The sequence below is a fragment of the Misgurnus anguillicaudatus genome, chromosome 22, assembly GCF_027580225.2.
Source record: "Misgurnus anguillicaudatus chromosome 22, ASM2758022v2, whole genome shotgun sequence".
NCBI lineage: Eukaryota > Metazoa > Chordata > Actinopteri > Cypriniformes > Cobitidae > Misgurnus > Misgurnus anguillicaudatus.
In genome coordinates this window covers 40,509,970-40,531,059 of record NC_073358.2, presented here as the reverse complement: position 1 = coordinate 40,531,059, position 21,090 = coordinate 40,509,970, and the positions used below count along the sequence as shown (strand labels likewise).

At 38.2% G+C, this 21,090-nt stretch overlaps 1 protein-coding gene across 3 annotated transcripts in view; it reads right to left on the bottom strand.

Moving 5' to 3' along the window:
* Positions 1–21,090, bottom strand: part of tenm1 (teneurin transmembrane protein 1) — a 392,082-nt gene that overhangs the window by 124,824 nt on the left and 246,168 nt on the right. For all 3 annotated transcript variants that reach the window (XM_055198820.2, XM_055198822.2, XM_055198819.2), the window contains 2 exons: positions 14,426–14,654; positions 2,938–3,176 (listed from right to left, as the gene is read on the bottom strand). In XM_055198820.2, coding sequence (XP_055054795.2) covers positions 2,938–3,176; positions 14,426–14,654 — 468 coding nt within the window. The remainder of the gene's footprint in view (positions 1–2,937; positions 3,177–14,425; positions 14,655–21,090) is intronic.

Sequence of the window (21,090 nt, the reverse complement as noted above, 5' to 3'; positions counted from 1 at the left end):
CAAACATGGAGAGGCTTCTTCGTGATCTCAACTAACAGATTCTGCAATAAAACGAAAATCACAAATTTTGAAAAAAAAACTTTGTTTCTCATTTTCTCGAAACTTGTGCTGCCGACTTGTGTCCCTGGTTTCCGTGACGGGTCACATATATATATATATATATATATATATATATATACACATTTGGTACCAATATATACCTTTGAGATACTAATATGCACTCTATGGCAGTGGTTCTCAAAATGAGGGCGGGGCCCCCTGGGGAGCCGCGAGACGGTGCCAGAGGGGCCCCAGTTTTATGACATTTTATACAATAAATTAATTTATCATGAATTCTGTGCAATTAAACCTAAAAAATAAGACTACTAACCAACATCACTACTTTTTATCATTCAATATGTTTTGTTTATTTAAAAGTTGAGTTTTTTGTCATAAATTTTCTTTGGGGGGGTCGCGAAGGAATGCGCCGTAAACAAGGGGGCCGCACGCCGAAAAAGTTTGAGAACCACTGCTCTATGGTACCAATACTGTACTTCTGAGGTATTAATATGAACTCTTTAGATGCAAAGCTGTACTTTTAGAAAGGGTAAAGCCCCAGTGACAGCTGCATATATATTTTGACAATTTTTTTCTGACAGTTTAGGATAACATTTAAAGGTACAGCACCTAAAAGGAATATTATCTTGATGTATCTGACTTCATCCTTCAAGACACAAAGTAATCATTTTATAATAAAATGCCATCTAAGTAAAACGTTTATTTTTTTAACACAAATTTTTTCCACTTTAAGTAAAAAAGGTATATGATAAAGCTTAAGTTTGTAAGTGTTGCCAATTTAAGTATTTTTTTTAAGTTTCTTCTGCTTCATAGTTTAGCAACACTGGCTCAACCAGTCCCCTGGTCTTTGGGTGGGATTTTTTGTTTGGCTGACCAATCCGCTTGTTAAGTCATGACGTAAGGAATACCATTTCCAGCTCCAGGCCACCACATTTTATTTATTCATAGCACACATTTAAGCGAAAATGTTATAAACTAATGTGTAAACTGCAGTCTCAGGCTCCCAGAATCAAAGACAGCAATATATTAAAGGAACACACCCACATTTTGGGAATTTAGCTTATTCACCGTATCCCCCAGAGTTAGATAAGTCCATACATACCTCTCTCATCTCCGTGCGTGCTGTAACTCTGTCTGACGCAGCCCCCGCTAGCTTAGCTTAGCACAAAGACTGGAAGTGGGTGGCTTTAGCTAGCATACTGTTCCCAATAAGTGACAAAATAACGCGATCATTTTCCTATTTATGTGTTGTGATTTTTATAGTCAAACCGTGTACAAATAACAAGGTGATATGAGACACAGCGATCTTTTAACAGTATACATACTGAGAACTATATTCTCTGAAGACGAAGCACTGCCGCATGGGCGGAGTGATTTGCACAATTCTGACCGAACTCTCTGCTCCTCACCAGGGGCTTCTCGTGTGCTGCGAGCAGATCACTCCGCCCATGCGGCAGTGCTTCGTCTTCAGAGAATATAGTTCTCTGTATGTATACTGTTAAAAGATCGCTGTGTCTCATATCACCTTGTTATTTGTACACGGTTTGACTATACAAATCACAACACATAAATAGGAAAATGATCGCGTTATTTTGTCACTTATTGGGAGCAGTATGCTAGCTAAAGCCACCCACTTCCAGTCTTTGTGCTAAGCTAAGCTAGCGGGGGCTGCGTCAGACAGAGTTACAGCACGCACGGAGATGAGAGAGGTATGTATGGACTTATCTAACTCTGGGGGATACGGTGAATAAGCTAAATTCCCAAAATGTGGGCGTGTTCCTTTAATAATTCATAAAAAAATCATGTCCATAAATCCATGTCTGGTCATCTCGGATTTTCTCGGAATTAGGATTGGGTGTTATTGTTAGTTTTTCATTATGATACGAGTGTATTATAGCCGTGATTTTTTGGTATTTCTATATGACATCTATGAGCAGTTGGACCCGAAAGCGGCGCATGACATCAGACTTAACAACCGGATAGAAAACTTCCATGAACTTTTTTTGAAAAGTTTGGTTCCCAATCGAGATTTAAAAATGTTGTCAAAACATGTTTATTATTATGTAATGGTGTTTTTTTTTATTGTGCTACTTAGCTGTATTTTTTTAGTTATGAAAGCTTAAATCAAAACTGCACTTTGATTGATATTAATTGGAATTAATTGGAAAAACTAGGATTTTTTGTTATCTTGTTAACTATTATTTTGTTCTATTTGGGTTTCACATTGGCAAAAATATTAAGTTTCTGTTGCAAGTAACAAATTATTCTGTGAAAAGTCATAATTTCAACCTTAACATGTTTAGAACAGAAATACACCTTGTAGAACAAAAATGAAAATCAGATTGAGAAGAAATCATTAGAACGTGTACGGGAATTGAACAGGTCTTCATTAACAAGAAAAAACCTTCGCAGACACATGATTAGTGTTTAAGAGCCTGCAGCGTGAACTTCTGACCAGAAACTTTATTAACTGCAGCCTTTCAAGCGTTAATGGATGAAACCTTTTACCCTAATGTTTTTCTGTAAAACACACATCATTTTTAGCGAGATTTTCAGGAGAAATGCCCATAAGACGGTGAAAGCCTCGGAAAATTAAGTCAGTACACTGAGGAACATAAGCACCTTTCATTCTCTCTCTCTCTCTTGCGCACACACACAGTGACTTGGCTAAACAAAACTTTAACACCATTAACCTCTGAACGGCCTTGTGGGATATTTACTCTTTCATCTCTCGTTCTCCCTCATCCCTCGTTCATAAATATTCATCTCTCTAATAGAGTTTTTCACAGTGTGAGTTCTGCTAATTCCATATGACCCCAACCAGCATGACAGCACATACGGCCAGAGAGAGAGAGAAAGGTGGAAAGATAAGAAACTCACCGATGATGTACGTAAGTAGCAGAGCAAGAGTCAGCGTAATAGCGCTGGCACTCAGAGCCGTACATTTCCAGTTACAGCAGCGGTATGGTTTACTGAAGGAAAACAGAGGTCTGGAGAGGGTGGTTCTGGGTAGCGGTCTCGGAGGTGGGGAATACACCGTGCTGGACGTAAGAGGGTAATTCTGATTGGCCGCGTTGAAGATGGCTGACGAGCCCGAGCCGTGCTTGAACAGGAAGTGCCTGTGAAAAGGAAGCATCATGTCACTTTCGGTCTGATCTGCCACTCGATTGAATTCAAAAACATTCAAAAACAAACTATACCTGGAAAACACAGCAATGAGGTGAGAGAAAGGAAGTGAGAGATGGTGTGAGATAAAGAGAAAGGTGTAATCTTACTGCGATCGCTCTTATTTGCTTTGGTTACTAATTAGAGTCATTTGCGCTCACGTGCGTTTAATTACAGATATTTAGCACTAGAGATTAATGAGGCAGTATTAATAGATAAAATCCCTTAGATTAATTATGAAAGAAATTACACGGAGGAGTCCATTCTTACAGTAATTAAAAGGTGCCTACTTAAAAACAATTTACTCACAGGTACACTCAGCTGGTGCTGCCATGCGCCAAAGTCAGTTGAACTCGCTATCCATTGTACCTCAACATGACAAAAAACATCCACAAGGAATTGATTGGAACTTGAAAAGTAGTTATTTTATTCTAACAGCGGAGACATCAGTTTCCTTCCATACCGAAACACTGCTGCCACCCAAAGTGTTTAGACCTGGAAGCTAATGATGTGTGCATACTGCCAGCGACTAGCAATGGCAGAGCGACGCAATCGCTTTCATTTCAATGGAAGTTTGGTGACTTCCGGAGACATAAGGGGCAGTGACCCTTGGCGACAGGAAGTGGGCATGTGCAGTTATGTGACGAAGTTGAGAAAAGTTCAACTTTATGCGAATGATGAGCGACTTTCTGGACCAACTTCCAATGGAGGACAAAGAAAACAAGGAATTCTGGGACAGGGCTTCTCCTAGTCCCAGACTAAATTGCATTTTTGAGCTGCCTTAAAGGAAAACACAATTTTTTCAATATTTAATTATATGTATATGTACTTTTTCTCATTTTGATCTGCTTAAAAAAATCGGCAGGTTTTATTTTGTGCCACCATTCTTACTTACTTAGTAGTGTAACTCAACCCATTCTCACTCCCCAAGGCGTCAAAATCTGAAGCATGTTCAAACGCCTTCAGCGTCAGTATGAAGACATGAAGGGTGTCCCTATGCGTCACTATATCGACGAAATGGGAACTCCGTTGCTTTCATGCTAATCCCTCAGCGTCGGATATAGACGAAAGGGAATCCCGGAAGGTGATGCCGTCACGTTATGCGACGATCGGAAGGATCATGCCGCTTCTGGACGGTAACTACTCATTTGTCAGAAGACAAAAAGTACAAACCAATACAGACATCCTAACCCAAACCCGAACTCTAACCCCAAGCAACAGTGGCTTAAAAATCAGAAGACAAAAAGTATAAACAAACTGACATTCAAACCCCAAGTCTAACCCCAACCCCAAGCGACAATGGTTTAAAAATTGGAAAAAAATTGAGTAGTTACCGTCCAGAAGCGGCATGATCCTGCCGATCATCGCATAACGTGATGGCATCACCTTCCGGGATTCCATTTCGTCTATATCTGACGCTGAGGGATTAGCATGAAAGCAACGGAGTTCCCATTTCGTCGATATAGTGACCCATAGGGGCACCCTTCACGTCTTCATACTGACGCTGAAGGCGTTTGAACATGCTTCAGATTTTGACGCCTTGGGAAGTGGGAATGTGTTGTGTAACTATAAATAAGGAAAAAATTGAAGAGTTTGGTGGTTTCTAAATTTGTCCCTGTTTGGATCCTAAGGAATAAATGGGGCTAGGCTAAATGCTAACACATTCACGACCCGATGTACAAAGATTAAATGGACTACATTTATATAGCACTTTTTTAACAGACCTATGGCCATCCAAAGCGCTTTACAAGTTGCCTGTCATTCACTCATTCATACACCGACGACGGTGTCAACCATGCAAGGCGCCATCCAGCTCGTCGGGAGCAGCTGGGGCTAGTTGTCTTGCTCAAGGACACCTCAACACTTGGTCAGGTGGAGCTGGGGATTGAACCACCAACATTCCAGTTTGTAGACAACCTACATGAACCACAAAGCCACTGCCGCCCCTGTTTGGATCCTAAGGAATGAATGGGGCTAGGCTAAATGCTAACACATTCACGGCCCGCTGTACAAAGATTAAGTGCACACATTGAAAAAAGACAGGTATGTATTAATTTGTCTAAGTTGATGTAAGAACATAGTATAATATTGAAAAACGGTGGTGTTTTCCTTTAATTTAAAAACACCTTGTACTGACATATCTTAACATAAATCAGTGCAATTGTTTTGTCTTGTAAAGAACCACTTATTGGCCCAACGACTTGGTATCCAATGGTGTAGATTTCCTCAGGAGACGACACCTCTAGCAGGAGTGCAGATTATGCCTGAAAGGGATAGTTCGGCCAAAAATTATATTAAACCCATGATTTCCTCACCCGAAGCCGTCCGAGATGCATATGTCCACCGTTTTGTTGTAGAAATATCCACATTTAAAAGTTTATAAACGAAAATAACTCGCTTCCGGTAATTCCGCCATCTTTGCGTCCGCATTCAAGATGAGAGCTTATGCAGTTTACGGAGGTTTCTCTGCTGCTGCTCTGTGCCCCCGCCCTCCGAATTTGTCATACGTCACTAAGAAAAGTGCGTACACTACGCTAATACTCTCTCCTGAATACAGAGGAGTCTAAGATGGTTTATAAAGTTTTAAATATGGATATTTCTACAACAACACTGCGCGCATTACCCTCAGAAGACTTTTGTTTATCATCCTGGAGCCGTTTAGATTTTTTTGGGGAAGGATATATGCACATTTTTTGGACTTGAAGGACGTGGACCCCGTAAATGTTTAGCAGCTGAAAGATATAAGATATAAGACATTTTCTAAAATAACTGAAAATGTGTTTGTCTGAAAAATGATGGACATATGCATCTCGGACGGCTTCGGGGTGAGTAGTATCATGGGTTTAGCATCATTTATGGGCGAACTATCACTTAAAGCTCTAACTTTGAACTTCTCTTAGAATTATAGAAATTAGACCTTTTTAACCACTGCATCATGATCTTTGAAATGACACCAAACATGAAGATGAAACCTAGTAGCATACTGTATAAAACTGAGGCTAGTCCTAGATTTATCTAAACCCTGTCTGGGAAACCATCCCCTAAAGTTCCCATGTAATTAAAATTATCCTCTTTTCCTTTAAGTATAAACATGTTGGCTTAATGATATATTTAACTTGGTATGGTCCAAAACACTGACAAAATTCAGATACAGAAGATATAAGCATTCAAAAGTATTTTTTGGCCACATGCACAATTTTTTTATGACGTCATCCTACACTTCAGCCACTCATAAAATTTCCTGTCCAATCAAATACTTTCTAGATGCTTAAGTATCCCACCCCTACTTTGCACAGCCGCCTAAAATCAGAAGCGCCTGAGATTATCTCAGTTCTTACATGGGCAATGGCACATAATGCACTATAGGCAATTGGAAATAATTCAGACAGTGTAAATATGCTTTCCATTGGGTTGAATTAAGTCTGATATTGCGTCATGTAAGCCACTTTGCTGAAACGCTATTGTGTATAGTTAAAATGCGCAACGTTCCAAGGCACGTCAGTGGGCCTTTAAGATTGAATTTCAACATAACAATTGTAATCCTTAATTTTCAAATCTAGCGTCATTTGCTATAACTGCTACAGCTTTTATTACGCTATTTCCAATAATTAATGTGTTAACTATTGGCAAGATTTCTTCATTACAAACAACAGTAGCTTAAGCAAATGTCTAATTAGCTATTTGGCTATTGTTCAACATCACAACACAGCTGCACCAGTATCGCTGAGAATTAAGCCAATTTGGATAAAAGCATCTGCTAAATGGTAAAATGTAAAAGCACTAAGCACTTGGTTGCCTCTAAATCGGTGTGACACACGCATGAAGCCATACAGTATGGCCCTGTGGCCATGTCATAAACAAGAAAGACAGATAAGACAGATAGCCGTGAGGAAACCGGTTACAGCTTTGAGGTTAAAAGCCCGAAGGCGACAGAATTAGGACCTTCAAATTCCCAAGATACACATGTATTTTCAACAATAATTGATCTGCTTGCCACATCAGCTAGTTTGGATTTACTGGGTGATGGAAACTAAGTGGGCAAACGTGTCTTCCAAAGACACAAAGAGTCAATCGATAATGTGCCCCAAAATCATTGAAAGGTAGATCAGTCTTAACACATTTACATCTTCATATGCTGATAAGGCGAAAAAACATGATGGCATCGATATGTATTGAAGCGGCAGAAAAAACTTAACATGTACGTGTACAAACCACTTAGCTTTTATATTCTAGTACAGACTTTTTATTGAATTTCTGTATCGTTCTGTAAGTAGCTATTTACAGAGTGTTTTTATGCATTTTTTAAGTAATTAATGCATTGCTTTAATACAGGTTTACATTTATTTTAGAATTGACATTTAACTATTTCTAGGTTCATATTTGCCTTGCAGAATTATAAAAGTGTTAATACTTATAAAAAAGTTAATAAAAGTTCAAAGTTTATATACAACGGTGTGTATGATTAATACTTTAAAATGTTGTATTAAGCTAAAACAGGTAATGGTCTTATCAAAGCATCTACTGTAAATAACCAAAAACAAATAGCTAAAGATACATAAAAAAGTAATAATTAATTAAGCTTTTCCTGCACTAAATACTGTACTTTACAGCACACAGATATTCACACAAGTTTTGGTAAATTTGTTTACATTGTCTTACGGGAAATGCAGTACAAAGCTTTGAAAGCGGCAATTAAATGAGCATGCAATGGTAAAATGAGGCTTGAGACTCAGAGAAATATTACACTTTACCTCAGCCATTAAAAATGAAAACTTAATTTCACACTTAGACATGCAGAACTAATCCTATCTGTATTTACTGTAGAATAAATACATAACAATTAACACTCGGAAAAACAAAGAGCAAAGGCAACAGAGATGGAAGGAAAGAAAGAAAAGAGCAGGTGGGAACATCAGACTTCAACTGTCTTAAAATATATATTCTATTAAACAGACTTCTGCTGTTCTCACTTAGATTCCTGTCGGTGGAAAATGTGTCTGATGCGCTGCATCTTGATTTTTAACAAAACACTTCTGACAGACCGTGAAATGTGGCACATACAAAAAACAATTTGCATTGTTAAAATACTTGTAATGTACTTTGATTGAAATAACTTTGTCACTATAATACTTCATACTGTAAAAAAAATTCTGTAGAAATTACAGTATTGCTGGCAGCTGGTTGCCAGTAACTTACTGTAGATTTTACATTTATGTTATTTACTGGCAACAGTTTGTTCAAAGTTAAATGAACAATAAACATTTTCAGTCTTTATATTCTACAGTAAATTACTGGCAACCAGCTGCATAATTACAGCAATTTTTTACAGTGTGTATATTGTATGAATATATATAATAAATTGCCCTTATAATAATAGTGTATATTTATTAGGGGTGTCACGATTCTCCAAATCCTCGATTCGATTACATTTTTGATTCTGAGGTCACGATTCAATTTGATTCTCGATTTTTACTTTTTTTTGAAAGACAAAAAATGCTATGCCATTATTATTTATTATTATTATTATTATTATTATAGTTTCACATTAAAATGCACATTGCATGCTTTTCCTTGCATGGGGGTTTGTGGGCTTCACTTTACGCAAGAGAGCTTGTAGAGAGAGGATTCCAATGCGCACGTCTTGGACTCCTAGCATCTGAAATAAATACAGCGCGTCATAAGCAGCTGCACTTCTCTCTGTCTCACGTGCACGCGCTCTTGAATCTGTCTGAAGTCTAAACATAAACTAAAGTAGTAATCCTTACGTATTTGTTCAGTTTTATGCGTTTCATGCGAGCTGAGGCAAACTATCCCTTTTGTTTAAAATATAACGCACTGCATCTTGGCGCCTCTCTCACTCGCGCATGTGCAGAGAGCTGCGCTCTGTCCGAAGTCAGATCACTAGGTAGTAATCCTGTTTATGATATGCATTTCAAGAAGTTGTAGCAATACATCCCTCGTGTTTAAAGAGACACAAGGCAGCATTTTTATGTTAATAAATCATCTTCGTAAGTCTGTATATGGTTAAATGACTCATTACATGACGAATGAAGACTCTCTCGCCCGCCCCTACCATCTGTAGGAAGAATACCCCACTTGCAAGTTCGCTGTATCCGACCCGGTGTCCTTCAGTCTCGTCAAGTCTCATATATAGAAAGCATTTACTCCCAGACACTAGGGGGAGCTAGTAGAGAAATAATACTCAGACTTGCCTTGTGTCCCTTTAAAATATAAATCGCATTCCGGTGGACCGATATTTTTAAAGGCACCTCTGAGAGTTTTTTCCCCCACTTGGCAAGCCGACCGAACGTGACATAGGGGTGTGGCAGCATCAATGATCCCATTTTTTAATTCGAAGTTCGAGGTTGTGACTTAATTTTGATCGATTTCGTTTCATTTAAAATTGAAATCGTGACACCCTTAATATTTATAAAATTTTAACACAATTTAAAAAGTGGATTAAGAAATTATATTAAAAAAGATATTCATTTAACGGATTCTGACAATAAATCGTATTTCTGAAGGGTTTGAGACCGGGATTGACTAGATTTGGAGCGAAAGGATTTGATGAACATATTATACATACCAAGAGCATTCATTTCATCATCTCATTTTTGACATGGGTGTCACAAACCAGAAGCAATAATATCCAACAAAAGGAGAAGGGCCAGATCTCCAAAGAACATTTCATAGTTATTTTCATTTTGTATGCGCACTTATGAAGAAGAAACAGCGTTATGGATGTGACATTTCTCCCTTTTTGTACCAAATTTGTACTTACTTAACTATAGAAAATAAGTCCCTGTAAAGTCAGAAATGTGTCACACCACAGAAAATGTCCTATTAACCACCCAACCAAATTTGAATGATGGAAAAAATGGCAAGTAAATAAAAAAATTTCTTGGAAAAATTGCCAGTGTCCACTGTTGACGCTGAAACCACTCCCGTTAGCAGGAAAGCTGCCGCCTCTCTCAATTTTCAAATATAGCTACAACCTGAATGGATGCTCGCAAATGTGTTAGGGGCGGGGCCATGCGCTGTGGCTCAAGTGCATCATCGAGCCACCATTTTAGCCATGCTTAAAAAAATTCTGAACTCAGAAATGTTAAAAACCTGCCTAAGGGGCCAATCACACCAAAAAGGAACGCAAGGCGCGCCTCACAGCCTTTTTTTGGTCACTTTCGGGGTGATTCACATCGCGTCTTTTGCACTCAAGTTCATTATTTCAAATGTAGGCGTGCGGTATGCGCGCTCAAAATGGAAGCGACATGGTCGCAACATGCACACGGTTTGTTTTTTCCAGGCGTGTCCGCACCGAGTTAAAAACATTTCAACTTTTCAGAATGCCGCAAGCGCACCATAGGTCATGTGACAAGAAACAAGTTCCACAAGTTTTTAGGCACGACTTGTGAACGGCCCCTTAAAAAACAACAGTGCGGTGCAGCTTTTTATATTGCTAGGCAACCACCGACGCAGCTGTCCTGTTAATCAAACATTGAAGAAACTGCTTCAGAGGATGCTTGCTCTGACCTTGATCGATGGTGAGAGGTGCACAAACACAACAAGAGAGAGTGAGTGACTTCAGTCCCGGTTGTTCAAAACAACTGTAAACTTCCGTCACTACAACGGAAGGCTGGCCTTTCCCCTCATTTGATTGGACAATGAAAAGACGCGAATGACGTCGGGCCTTTTCCGCTCTCAGCGCCCCTGCAAAAACGCGTGCATAAACAGGGTGCATAACACTCAGTGCAAATAGAAAATCCTTAAATCTTTCCCCGCCATTGACGAGTTATCTCATCAATTAAGAGAAAACGCTTCCCTGCCAATGACGAGAATTTCCGGCTTTTCGCAATACCGCAAAACTTATACAACCGGGAAGTAACGCCTCACGTGAAAGAGAAAAAACTCTGTGTATGTTTTAAGGATCGCTCTGCATCTGATCTCTATCAAAAGTCCTTCACAAAAATGGAATTATCTCAGCTTTTTGCTCAAAAGTTTGTGTTTTTGAAGAAACCTACACAAATTTGAGAGGTTATAAAAAGAGAACTAAGGTAGGTAGGACAAAACAGGTTTTTTGTTTGAAAGCAGAGGGTCTTTTCTTTCATTTGGTATTCTGTATGTTTAGATATTCAAAGAAGAACATTTTCTGGAAGGCATTCAACTTTTGTGTAAATCATGAAAAATACTGGCGCTGGCTGGCAACTTTTTTTTGAAAAATGCTGCGAGGAAAGAGTTAAAAAAGGCCCCTGCAACTGCCAAAAACATGTTTGGTGTGATCAGCCCCTAACTCTGTTATTCAGTACTACAAACTGTAGTTTACAGTCTTTGTTGCATGTTACAGAAATACATTTCTGACATTTAAAATCTGTTTAGGAACAATTTTCAAGATTGACTTTACAGGGACTGTACATTCTCAAAAATAAAGGTACAAAAGTTGTCACTGGAACAGAACCATTCCAAAAAGCTACACCTTTGTACGAGTGCATATTAGTACTTCAAAGGTACATATTGGCAGTTTGAAAATACATATTTGTATCTAAATGGTACATATTAAGACCATTATTAATGGACAGCTTTGTACCTTTATTTTTAAAAGTTAATAGAGACTTTGCATAGGCATTTAAACCACACAATATTGACACTTGAGATATCAGTGTGGTTAAAAACTTTGGGTAAAAATGTACTTTTCATAATAATGTTGATATTTGCATGGAATTGCCCATATGTACATATACATACAGTAAGTAGATAATTGTTTGTACATATACCATACATGATATACACTGTATATATACTATATACAATAATATATACATAGTGCATGGCAGCTGAATCTGCGAGTGTCCAGAATGATATGCTGATGAAGTGATTCTCCTCTGTGCATTAATGTTGCTCTATTGATCCAGATTTAATTGAGAAAGTTCATTTGGGAGAGAGCAACATGTCAGCAGGTATAGACATCACCATGACAATGACACGTTCCCAATGCAACGCCAATGTCATCCCGCGTTCATCCCCAACCACTGTTTTCAAAACTGACCGGAATCAACCCTTTAACCTGGGAACTTACCTCAGGCGGTTGGCTGGATTTTCAAAGCACTCTAAAAAATTGGTTAATCTGCTTTTCTTTAACCCCTAAATCTCAAAACAACATCTGAACGGGTGACATTCACTCATACGAACCAAGATAAGTGACCATTTAAACTCCGCAAGCAAGTGGTCGGCTGCTTTTACACACTTTATTCTTTTTAAAATAGCAGAAATTGATGTTTGAAAAACAGGACTAAAAGCTGATGGAAAAATACATAAGGTGTAAATTACCCAAGCATCCCTCTAATAGCCACTAGCACTAACACTCCATTGCTGCCTGCTGCTTGTGTTAAGTTTAGTAAAGGTCCCGCAGTGCTCAATCTAGTTCAGAGTGCTTGAAATCAGCTGATCGGTTTTGTTTGGAGCCATTTGGCTTTTAAATATGATACGGTCCCAAAAAACACTTGTGCAATATCAATTTTATAATTAATAACATAATTAACATCTCTCCGTGTATGTGACAGCTATCAGCGTTTGCGCAGGTCTTTGCTGGGTGCTTTGTTCTTGTAATTTTGTTAAAGAGTAAATAACCCCTTGACCGCTTCCATCAATTTCACCCTGCGTGAGATCTACAGAAAAGGCAATACACACATACATGTGCACTCATTTATGCACACATGCAGCTTTCATTTTTACCAATAGCTTTGGTGTTTGTATGTGTTTAAGACAATCACCTCCAGCAGACAGTTTGATTTCCACCAACCAAGCAGACCTGTCAATCCTTCATTATTTATTTACTATTCCATTCCTCTCTTTCAGAAGAGTAGGTCAACCCTTCATCATCATCACCATCCCTAAGTCATGCATATTGTTTGTTTTTCACAAACACACAAACAGTAAGTTTTCCACTATTTAATAGTTCTAGACTTTGACTTGAAAATATAAATTGCCCAGAATGAAAACAATATTGTCATAGTAAAAGCAAAGTCCTTACTATAATAGAGAAAAGTGTGTGTGTGCGTGCGTGCGTGCATGTGTGTGTGTACTGTACCTTCTTAACTATATTTTGGGAGCAAAGTTGTACCAACTTGTAAGTATGACATTTTTAATGGTCTTCAACAGAAATCATGTTTTACTAAAATCGAATAACTTCCCCCGTTATGAGAAAGGGTTAAATGTATAACCCTAAAATAATTACACTGGTATAAAAACAATAAATACCAATCTCATGGCAATTTGTACATATTTTACGAGGTGAATCATTCGTAATAATTCATACGACCACTTTTGTACATTCATGTACAATTTGTTTTTATCCCTGTAATGTGGGGTTAGGGGTGGGGCTTCGTTATTGGCTTTGTTATGATAATCTTATATTTTTGTACAGTTCACTTCGGACGAATTCATAAAAATTAGCCAACTCATCAGTTGTTACAGCCAGAGTTCAGGCTATAACTACATAGTGAAATAAACCTGATTCTGAAAACATTTTTTTTTTTGAACATATAAGATTAAGGTCTGAACTTACTATAACCGTTATTTTAGAGGATTAAAAAATATTTCCTATAGAACTATTTACATTTTTTAGATTATCATTATCAAAAATGTTTCGGTAATGAGAACTAAAAAGTTGTCTTGGTACTATGACAAACAAAATTGTAACTATTATCTGGAGAGAAAAAAATAAGAATTGTTTACCTAGCCATCTTAAGTGTCACAGTCAATTATGTCCCTTCCAACATTTTTTTTTAAATGTTAGTTCCTTGAGGGCTTAAACAATGATTGAAAATTTTGCGGAGGATGAGAAAATTGGTCTTGGACACATTTATATTCCTTATTATTTTCTCTACATTTACTAATGATCACCAAATACCACATGTTTCTTTACTGTAAATGTTTATAGTATAACATGCACTGAAGCTTTTTATTTTTTAGATTTTTTAATTATAAATATTTCCATGTCAAAGAACCCAAATCCAGTCATGGACACGTTGCGGTGATGACAATTTTCCCCTTAAATGTGAAAAATACAACAAAATTGGTTTTGGTGCAAAATAGTACATGAAGAGATGTTTGTAACTGTATGCTTCTTTTTTTGATCAAATGTTTCATGACACCTCATAAGTCTAACTTCGTGAGAATCACCCGTGTGTGTAATGTGTCTCTATCTCACCTGGTCTCTAGTGGTATGTTGCTGTTCAGTGCCCAGGTCTGCCCGTTGTCATCCTGACCAGCTTTATTTCCGGAGTCTATCGGCTGGCATCGGGCAGGTAACGTGCTCCTCTGCACCACCTCTGGAAGGGGAGCCGGTGCAGGCCGGGCACAGGTGCACGCGTGGGGCGGAGGAGGAGGAGGGGGCAGAGGTCGGAAAGTGAACTGGGCCACGGGGCTGGAAGGGAGATCTTAATGGAGAGAAAAAGAGATTTCAAGGTGAAAAATAGATTTCATTATAATATTTAATGACGGTCTTCAATGCGTCAATTTCCTGAAAGAGAAACAGATCCTTTGTAAAACCCTTTTCCTCTGTTTCTTTAACAACCTGCTATTTTCTTGTCAAAGCCAAGAGATCCTTTGCTAACATCTCACTTTAAGTCTGTACTTTATAATTAGATCCACATTGTCAAAGTGTCATTAAACCATTGTTCTACATACACTATGTATTCAGGGGTGTCTTTATTTTTGCAAATCAACACCGTGTTCTAGTTTACGCTTAAAGCTTTTACTTTAACTACGACAAGCTGAATGGACTGTAAAAGCCTTCAATAGCATCTGGATTGAACCCCACTGAGACACTGCAAGATCACAGAAACTCCATCTGATCTTCCAGCGCTTGCACACACGCTGCTTTTCTATCATTTTCTCCTCTCTCTCATTTAAAATGAAGCTTACAGGCTCACACCTACAGCTACACTCACTGCTGGAGAAAAAAGGACGATGCACACACGCGTACAAAAGCGCCCGATCCTTTCCTACTAATTCCATTAAGCCCTGATCGAGGTTATCTGTTTGAATGAAGAAGAGATTATATTATTTTCATCGACTCTCTCTTCCTTCACTTTATGCCTTTCATCTAATCTATTCTGAAAGCCAAAATGACTTCCTAATCTGCGAAGAACACTTTGTATTTGGAGATGGAGAACGCATGCACACAAATACCCACACGTGCCCACACAAAGCCCTAAATTTTAATCTCGGTGAATGGAAGCAGACACAAAGAGAGCAGTCGGACAAATTCAATTAGGAAAGCTCTCTCTTAAAGATCTGGAATTGCATTACTGCTTTGCTCTCTTCATCACCTCGGAAACCAGATAAAATACACTCAAATTAACACTCTTTAAAAAACTATTTTACACTTTTAAATGGAACACCGTGATGAAAAATGCCGTTGTTTCGATGGTCGCCAAAAGCTTGGCAAAGATCTTTTAGGAAGCCCCACATGCAGTGCGAAAAGAAAACAAAAGCCTGCAAAAATATCTCTCTTCCTAAATTCACTTCCATATTATCTAATGCACTTAGAAATACATTGTATTTCACTTGACTGCGGAGTTGAGAGCGAACAGCATTGATTTAGATTGGGTTTGCTGATTAAATTATGCTGTCTCTGATCTATGAGAATGTATGATGTTTTAGACAGTGTAAATGCACAATGGTTTGAATGGGAATAGACCTCTGAAGGTAATGTAATCAAAGCACCATCACTCATCGATCCAGCAGCGAATAAAACACTGAGAATTTTTCCATGCAGACACACAAATACACACCGTCTATCTATCTAAAGTATGTCTTTCTTTCTACATCTGTAAATTTTTTATATAGCCTAAAGCAATATGGAAATACGACTAATAACCAAAATATATTCTTTTTTCAATGTTATGTAAAGATTAACTTAAAGGGATAGTTCACCCAAAAATTGAAATTCTGTCATCATTTACTCATCCTCATGTTGTTTTAAACCATAGACTGTAAAAAAAAGATGGAGGACGCTTGTTCGCACTTTTCCATTGGTGAAAAGTGAAGCCGCCAGTATCCCGATACGGCGCTGACATCTTGGGTCTTGAGTCTGCGCAGTAGCGATTTTGAGACCAGTCCTGCACAGTAGTGAGCAGGAAGTAAAGCCACGAAATGAAGGCCCCGCCCTTGCAGAATGCGCATATCACATGATATCACAGCTGTCAATCATAACGTGACACCACCGTTTTTATAGCATTAAATAACTACCTAAAAACAAACTTATTTTAAAAACAAACACTTGAATTTACATCAGCGTGATAAAAACTACAGTAAATGACAGAAACTAGCTTCGGAAAAAAGATAATTGAAGTGTAAATAAAATGTTTAGTTGGTCTCAAGTCCCATAACATGGGGAGGTGGGGTTTATGACCTATACTGGGACCAGTCACTGAGGGGCGAGCGAGACGTTTTGGCTTCACTTTTCAGGGCTTGTGCGACACGCTTGTTTTAAACATGTTTGAATTTCTTTTTTTCTGATGAACACAAAAGAAGATATTTTGAGAAATTATGGTAAACACACAGCATGAAGTGACCATTGACTTCCATAGTAGGAATAAATAATATGATGGAATTTAATGAGTACCGTCAACTGTGTGCTTACATTTATCAAAATATTTTCTTCATCATTTATCACAATACTTCCAAAATATTTAATTAAATATTCCATTAAATTCCATCATATTATTTTATTCCTACTATGGAAGTCAATGGACACTATATGCTGTGTGTTTATCATCAAAATGTCTTCTTTTGTGTTCATCAGAATTAAGAAATTTTATACAGGTTTAGAACAACATGAGGACGAGTAAATGATGACGGAATTTTCATTTTTGGGTGAACTATCTAGCCTGACGTAGTCATACTCAATTCTAGTCAGAATTTGTGTCTGATACCGCTAACGTCACCCATAGGTTTGTGAAAAGCTTTTTTAAAGACAATACTTGGCGGAGCCTGCCGTCGACATCTTGTCAGCGCTTCACCACATACTCAAAAAATAAAAATAAATGATGCGGGACATGGGTGGAGCTGAGGTACATGGTTGCTGAAACAGCAGTGACAGTACTGACAGTTCAACTGTCACTCAAATGCCCACCCTAGGCTTGCACAAAAATGGGGGGAAACTAACACTGCAATGTTTTGGTTTTCTGCGTTGTATATTGCGATGTGAGAAATACTGGATAAATTCACCCGATGACTCATAAGAGCTCAGTTTAAGAAAAATTTTACTTCTGCCTTGCTTTTTTGTATAGTTTACCACTGGCGATGCTGAAACTATAAATTGTGCAGCCCTAGCCCACGCTCTTTAATTATGCAAAACTTTAAGGCTTAATATAATTTAAACGGATGAGTTATAAAAAAATTCACCCCCCTCACATTTGTTATGAAGGGCAAATTATATAGACCAAAACACTTTTTGTACCAGGCTGTAAACATATTTATTTCTGCTGTAAAGTTGGGCATTTTAACATGGGGGGTCTATGGAATTCACTCCCTTTTGGAGCCAGCCTCTAGCAGACCATTTAAATAATTGCAGTCGGCTTCACGGTCAACATATGAATATAATACACATTACAATTGCAACATTATAATATAGAGTAAAATAGACACAGTAGGAATTTGCTTTTTAAAACTACTTTCCAGTTAAGAACATACACTGGTTATGAATGAAAAAATGACCTCATTATAATAGCAGTGATATGTTGGTGGTACTTGAAAACCAGATGACTCCTCTCATATGTTGAGTACAAAAATGACTCCTAAGTACTATTACTATTAAAGAGCACCTATTTCATTGCTAAAAAACAATGTAATTTTGTGTATTTGGTATAATACAATGTGTTTGCGTTGTTTATGGTTTAAAAAAACATTATTTTCCACATGCCAATGACATTTTTGTAGCTCCAGATTTTACTCTATTCCTGAAACGCACGGATTTAAAAAGCTCTGTGTCCCTGATTGGCCAGCTAATCTGTACGTTGTGATTGGTCTGAATTCCTCTGACGTCAGCAGGAAATGTGACACTCCTTATCATGTTTGAAAGATTTGCGCACAATGCAGTGCTAACAGGATTTAACTTACAGGCTGTGAGTCTGAAGAGGGAGAAATTATGATAATGTCGGTCTTGTCTACATCACCAATCCTAGAATGTAAACTGTTGCTAGGGTTTCCACACCTTAATTACCTTTAAATGCAAGGACGTTTTAAGGACTTTCCAGGTCCAATACCCTCAATTTCAAGGCCTTAATGTGGGGACAGATTTTAAGTGACAGCAAGGTTACATTGTGTTACCTTTTAAGATACATTGTTGCAGTACCCTTTCGAGGGAACTCGCATTGCATCACTGCAGTGACAGTTTGTGCCTCTAGGTGTAAGTGCATCTAAATGTGTATATCAAATTCAACAAAGACAGTGTGACGTGGGAGCCAGGGAGTATATCGCTATCTGAAATATTGCCAAAGACGGCGTTACAGGGACGTAGGAAGTATGGCAAGGGAGACGCAGCGCCTCGTTCCCTTCTCAGGGAACAACAGTTACATACGTAACACAAGACGTTTTCATGTGTCAAACAGAACTATGCAAAAAAGCATTTTGGTATGAATCAACATTCGCATATAGAAGATACAAGCATTTAAAGTGAACAGCTTAGCACGTGTTTTTATGATATTATCCTACACTAAACAGGGAATAATTATGGATTTTTCCCCCAGAAAACTTCTTGTATAAAATAGATTCAAGCACTTTCAATGACCTGTATCTAAGTATGTATATTTTCAAAAACTTTCCAGAAGAATTTTTTCCCCCAGATTCACAAACTTTCAAGGATTTCAAGGACCTGTGGGAACCCTATGTTGCTTACAATCCGTGTGTTTGTAGTCCAAAAAATACATTTACATTGGAGACGATAACTCGCATCTTTGTTTACTTTGAGGTATGTACCTTTTGCATATCGTTAACATGTACTTATACACACCTACACACCAAAGGAAATGTAAAACCGTGAATCGAATAATTGGTGCTCTTTAATGTGTGTGTTTCAATAGACATACAGTCTATGTATAGACAGTTTCATCTGATGCGCATGCATTGTCGCGGTTACGCGCCTGAACCGAAGTGAACTTGTGGTCTGTATTTATTTATCGATCTGGCTAGTGGCTAAGCTGATCTTTGAAACAAATTCCTTGTTCAAAATAAAATGTTTGGTAAGCATGGATCACAATTGTGCGGAGAGGTTTGGCAGCCAGGCAAGAAAAAGAAAGACCTGTAGCTTAGAAGTTAACATTGTGTACATCAATTTTACACAATAATGTTAGCTGAGTGTAGTAGTTGATATGCATTAAATGTAACATATGAACAAAGGTCATTTACTCGTCATTTATTTCCCTTGTTATCAGAAATAAACTACTGTAAAAGGACTATTGATTCTATGTGGAAGTCTACCGGAAGTTGCGTTTAGTCCTCAGAAGCCATTTGTTTATGTTGCTGCTGCTGAAACCGTCTATAAATAAAAATGATTATAGCACTGAGGTTATAGTAGTAACATTTAATATGTTAATGTGTGTGTGTGTGTGTGTGTGTGTGTGTGTGTGTGTGTGTGTGTGTGTGTGTGTGTGTGTGTACCTGGTAATTATCACGTTGTGGGGACCAATTGTCCCCACAAAGATAGGAATACCAGTGTTTTTGTGACCTCGTGGGGACATTTTGATGTCCCCATGAGGAAACAGGCTTATAAATCAAACAGAATGATGTTTCTTGAAAATGTGTAGTAGAAGGGTTTCTGTGATGGTTGGGGTTAGGGAATGGGGTAGGTAAGGGGAATTGAATATACAGTTTGTACAGTATAAAATGCATTAAGTCTATGGAATGTCCCCACAAAACATGGAAACCAGAATGTGTGTGTGTGTGTGTATAAAAGCATTCCAGAAACACATACAGTACACAGTAACACTAAAACTGCTGCAAAACACACAGATACACACACACACACACACACACACACAAAAAAAAATGGTAAAACCACAGCATAGGCAAATAAACTGAGATCAAACAGACACACACACACACACACACACACACACACACACACACACACACACACACACACACACACGTGAACACACACAGTAAAGGACCATTAACCTGGCTGGTCTCCATGGCAACAGAGCTTGGCCCTCATAATCCAGTGCAAAAACCTTTGACTGAAAGAAAAATGCATACAAACACAGACACACACACACACACACACACACACACACACATTTAAATGCGCACATGACACTGATTGCACTGAAGATGTCAGAATAATAACTCGAAGTGATTTCTACCTCTTCTTCCTATCTGTGTCTCTCTATTTCTCAGTGTGCATTGCTCTCTCAATGCAGAGACGAAAACTAAGACAGAATCAACTTATCAAAAAAATGATGCAAGTTAATGTGCACATCTGTGTGTGTAAAGCGAGAGAGGGAAAGGGTGGAAACCTTATAGCCATGAAACCGTTATTAAATATCCCTCTTACTTCGAAATTACTTTAGGAAAATCAATCTGTTTCACTTATGGAAATGTACAGCTCCGTCTTGCCCACAGCCGTCTCCTCGGATACATGACACCCTCCACTACCGCCGATACATCCTCAAATCTTCATCTGTCAAAGAAGAGACCTTATTATGACACTTGCCCGATAGATCCGAGGCAAAATCTGACAAACATCCCTCGCTTCACTTTACGTGCCACAGGATGGATTGTGTGTTTGCAAATGACACTCCCATTTAAATCCCAAATCTATGACTTATTCCCAAGATTCAGCCATGTATTTTTAAGTAATATGTCAGT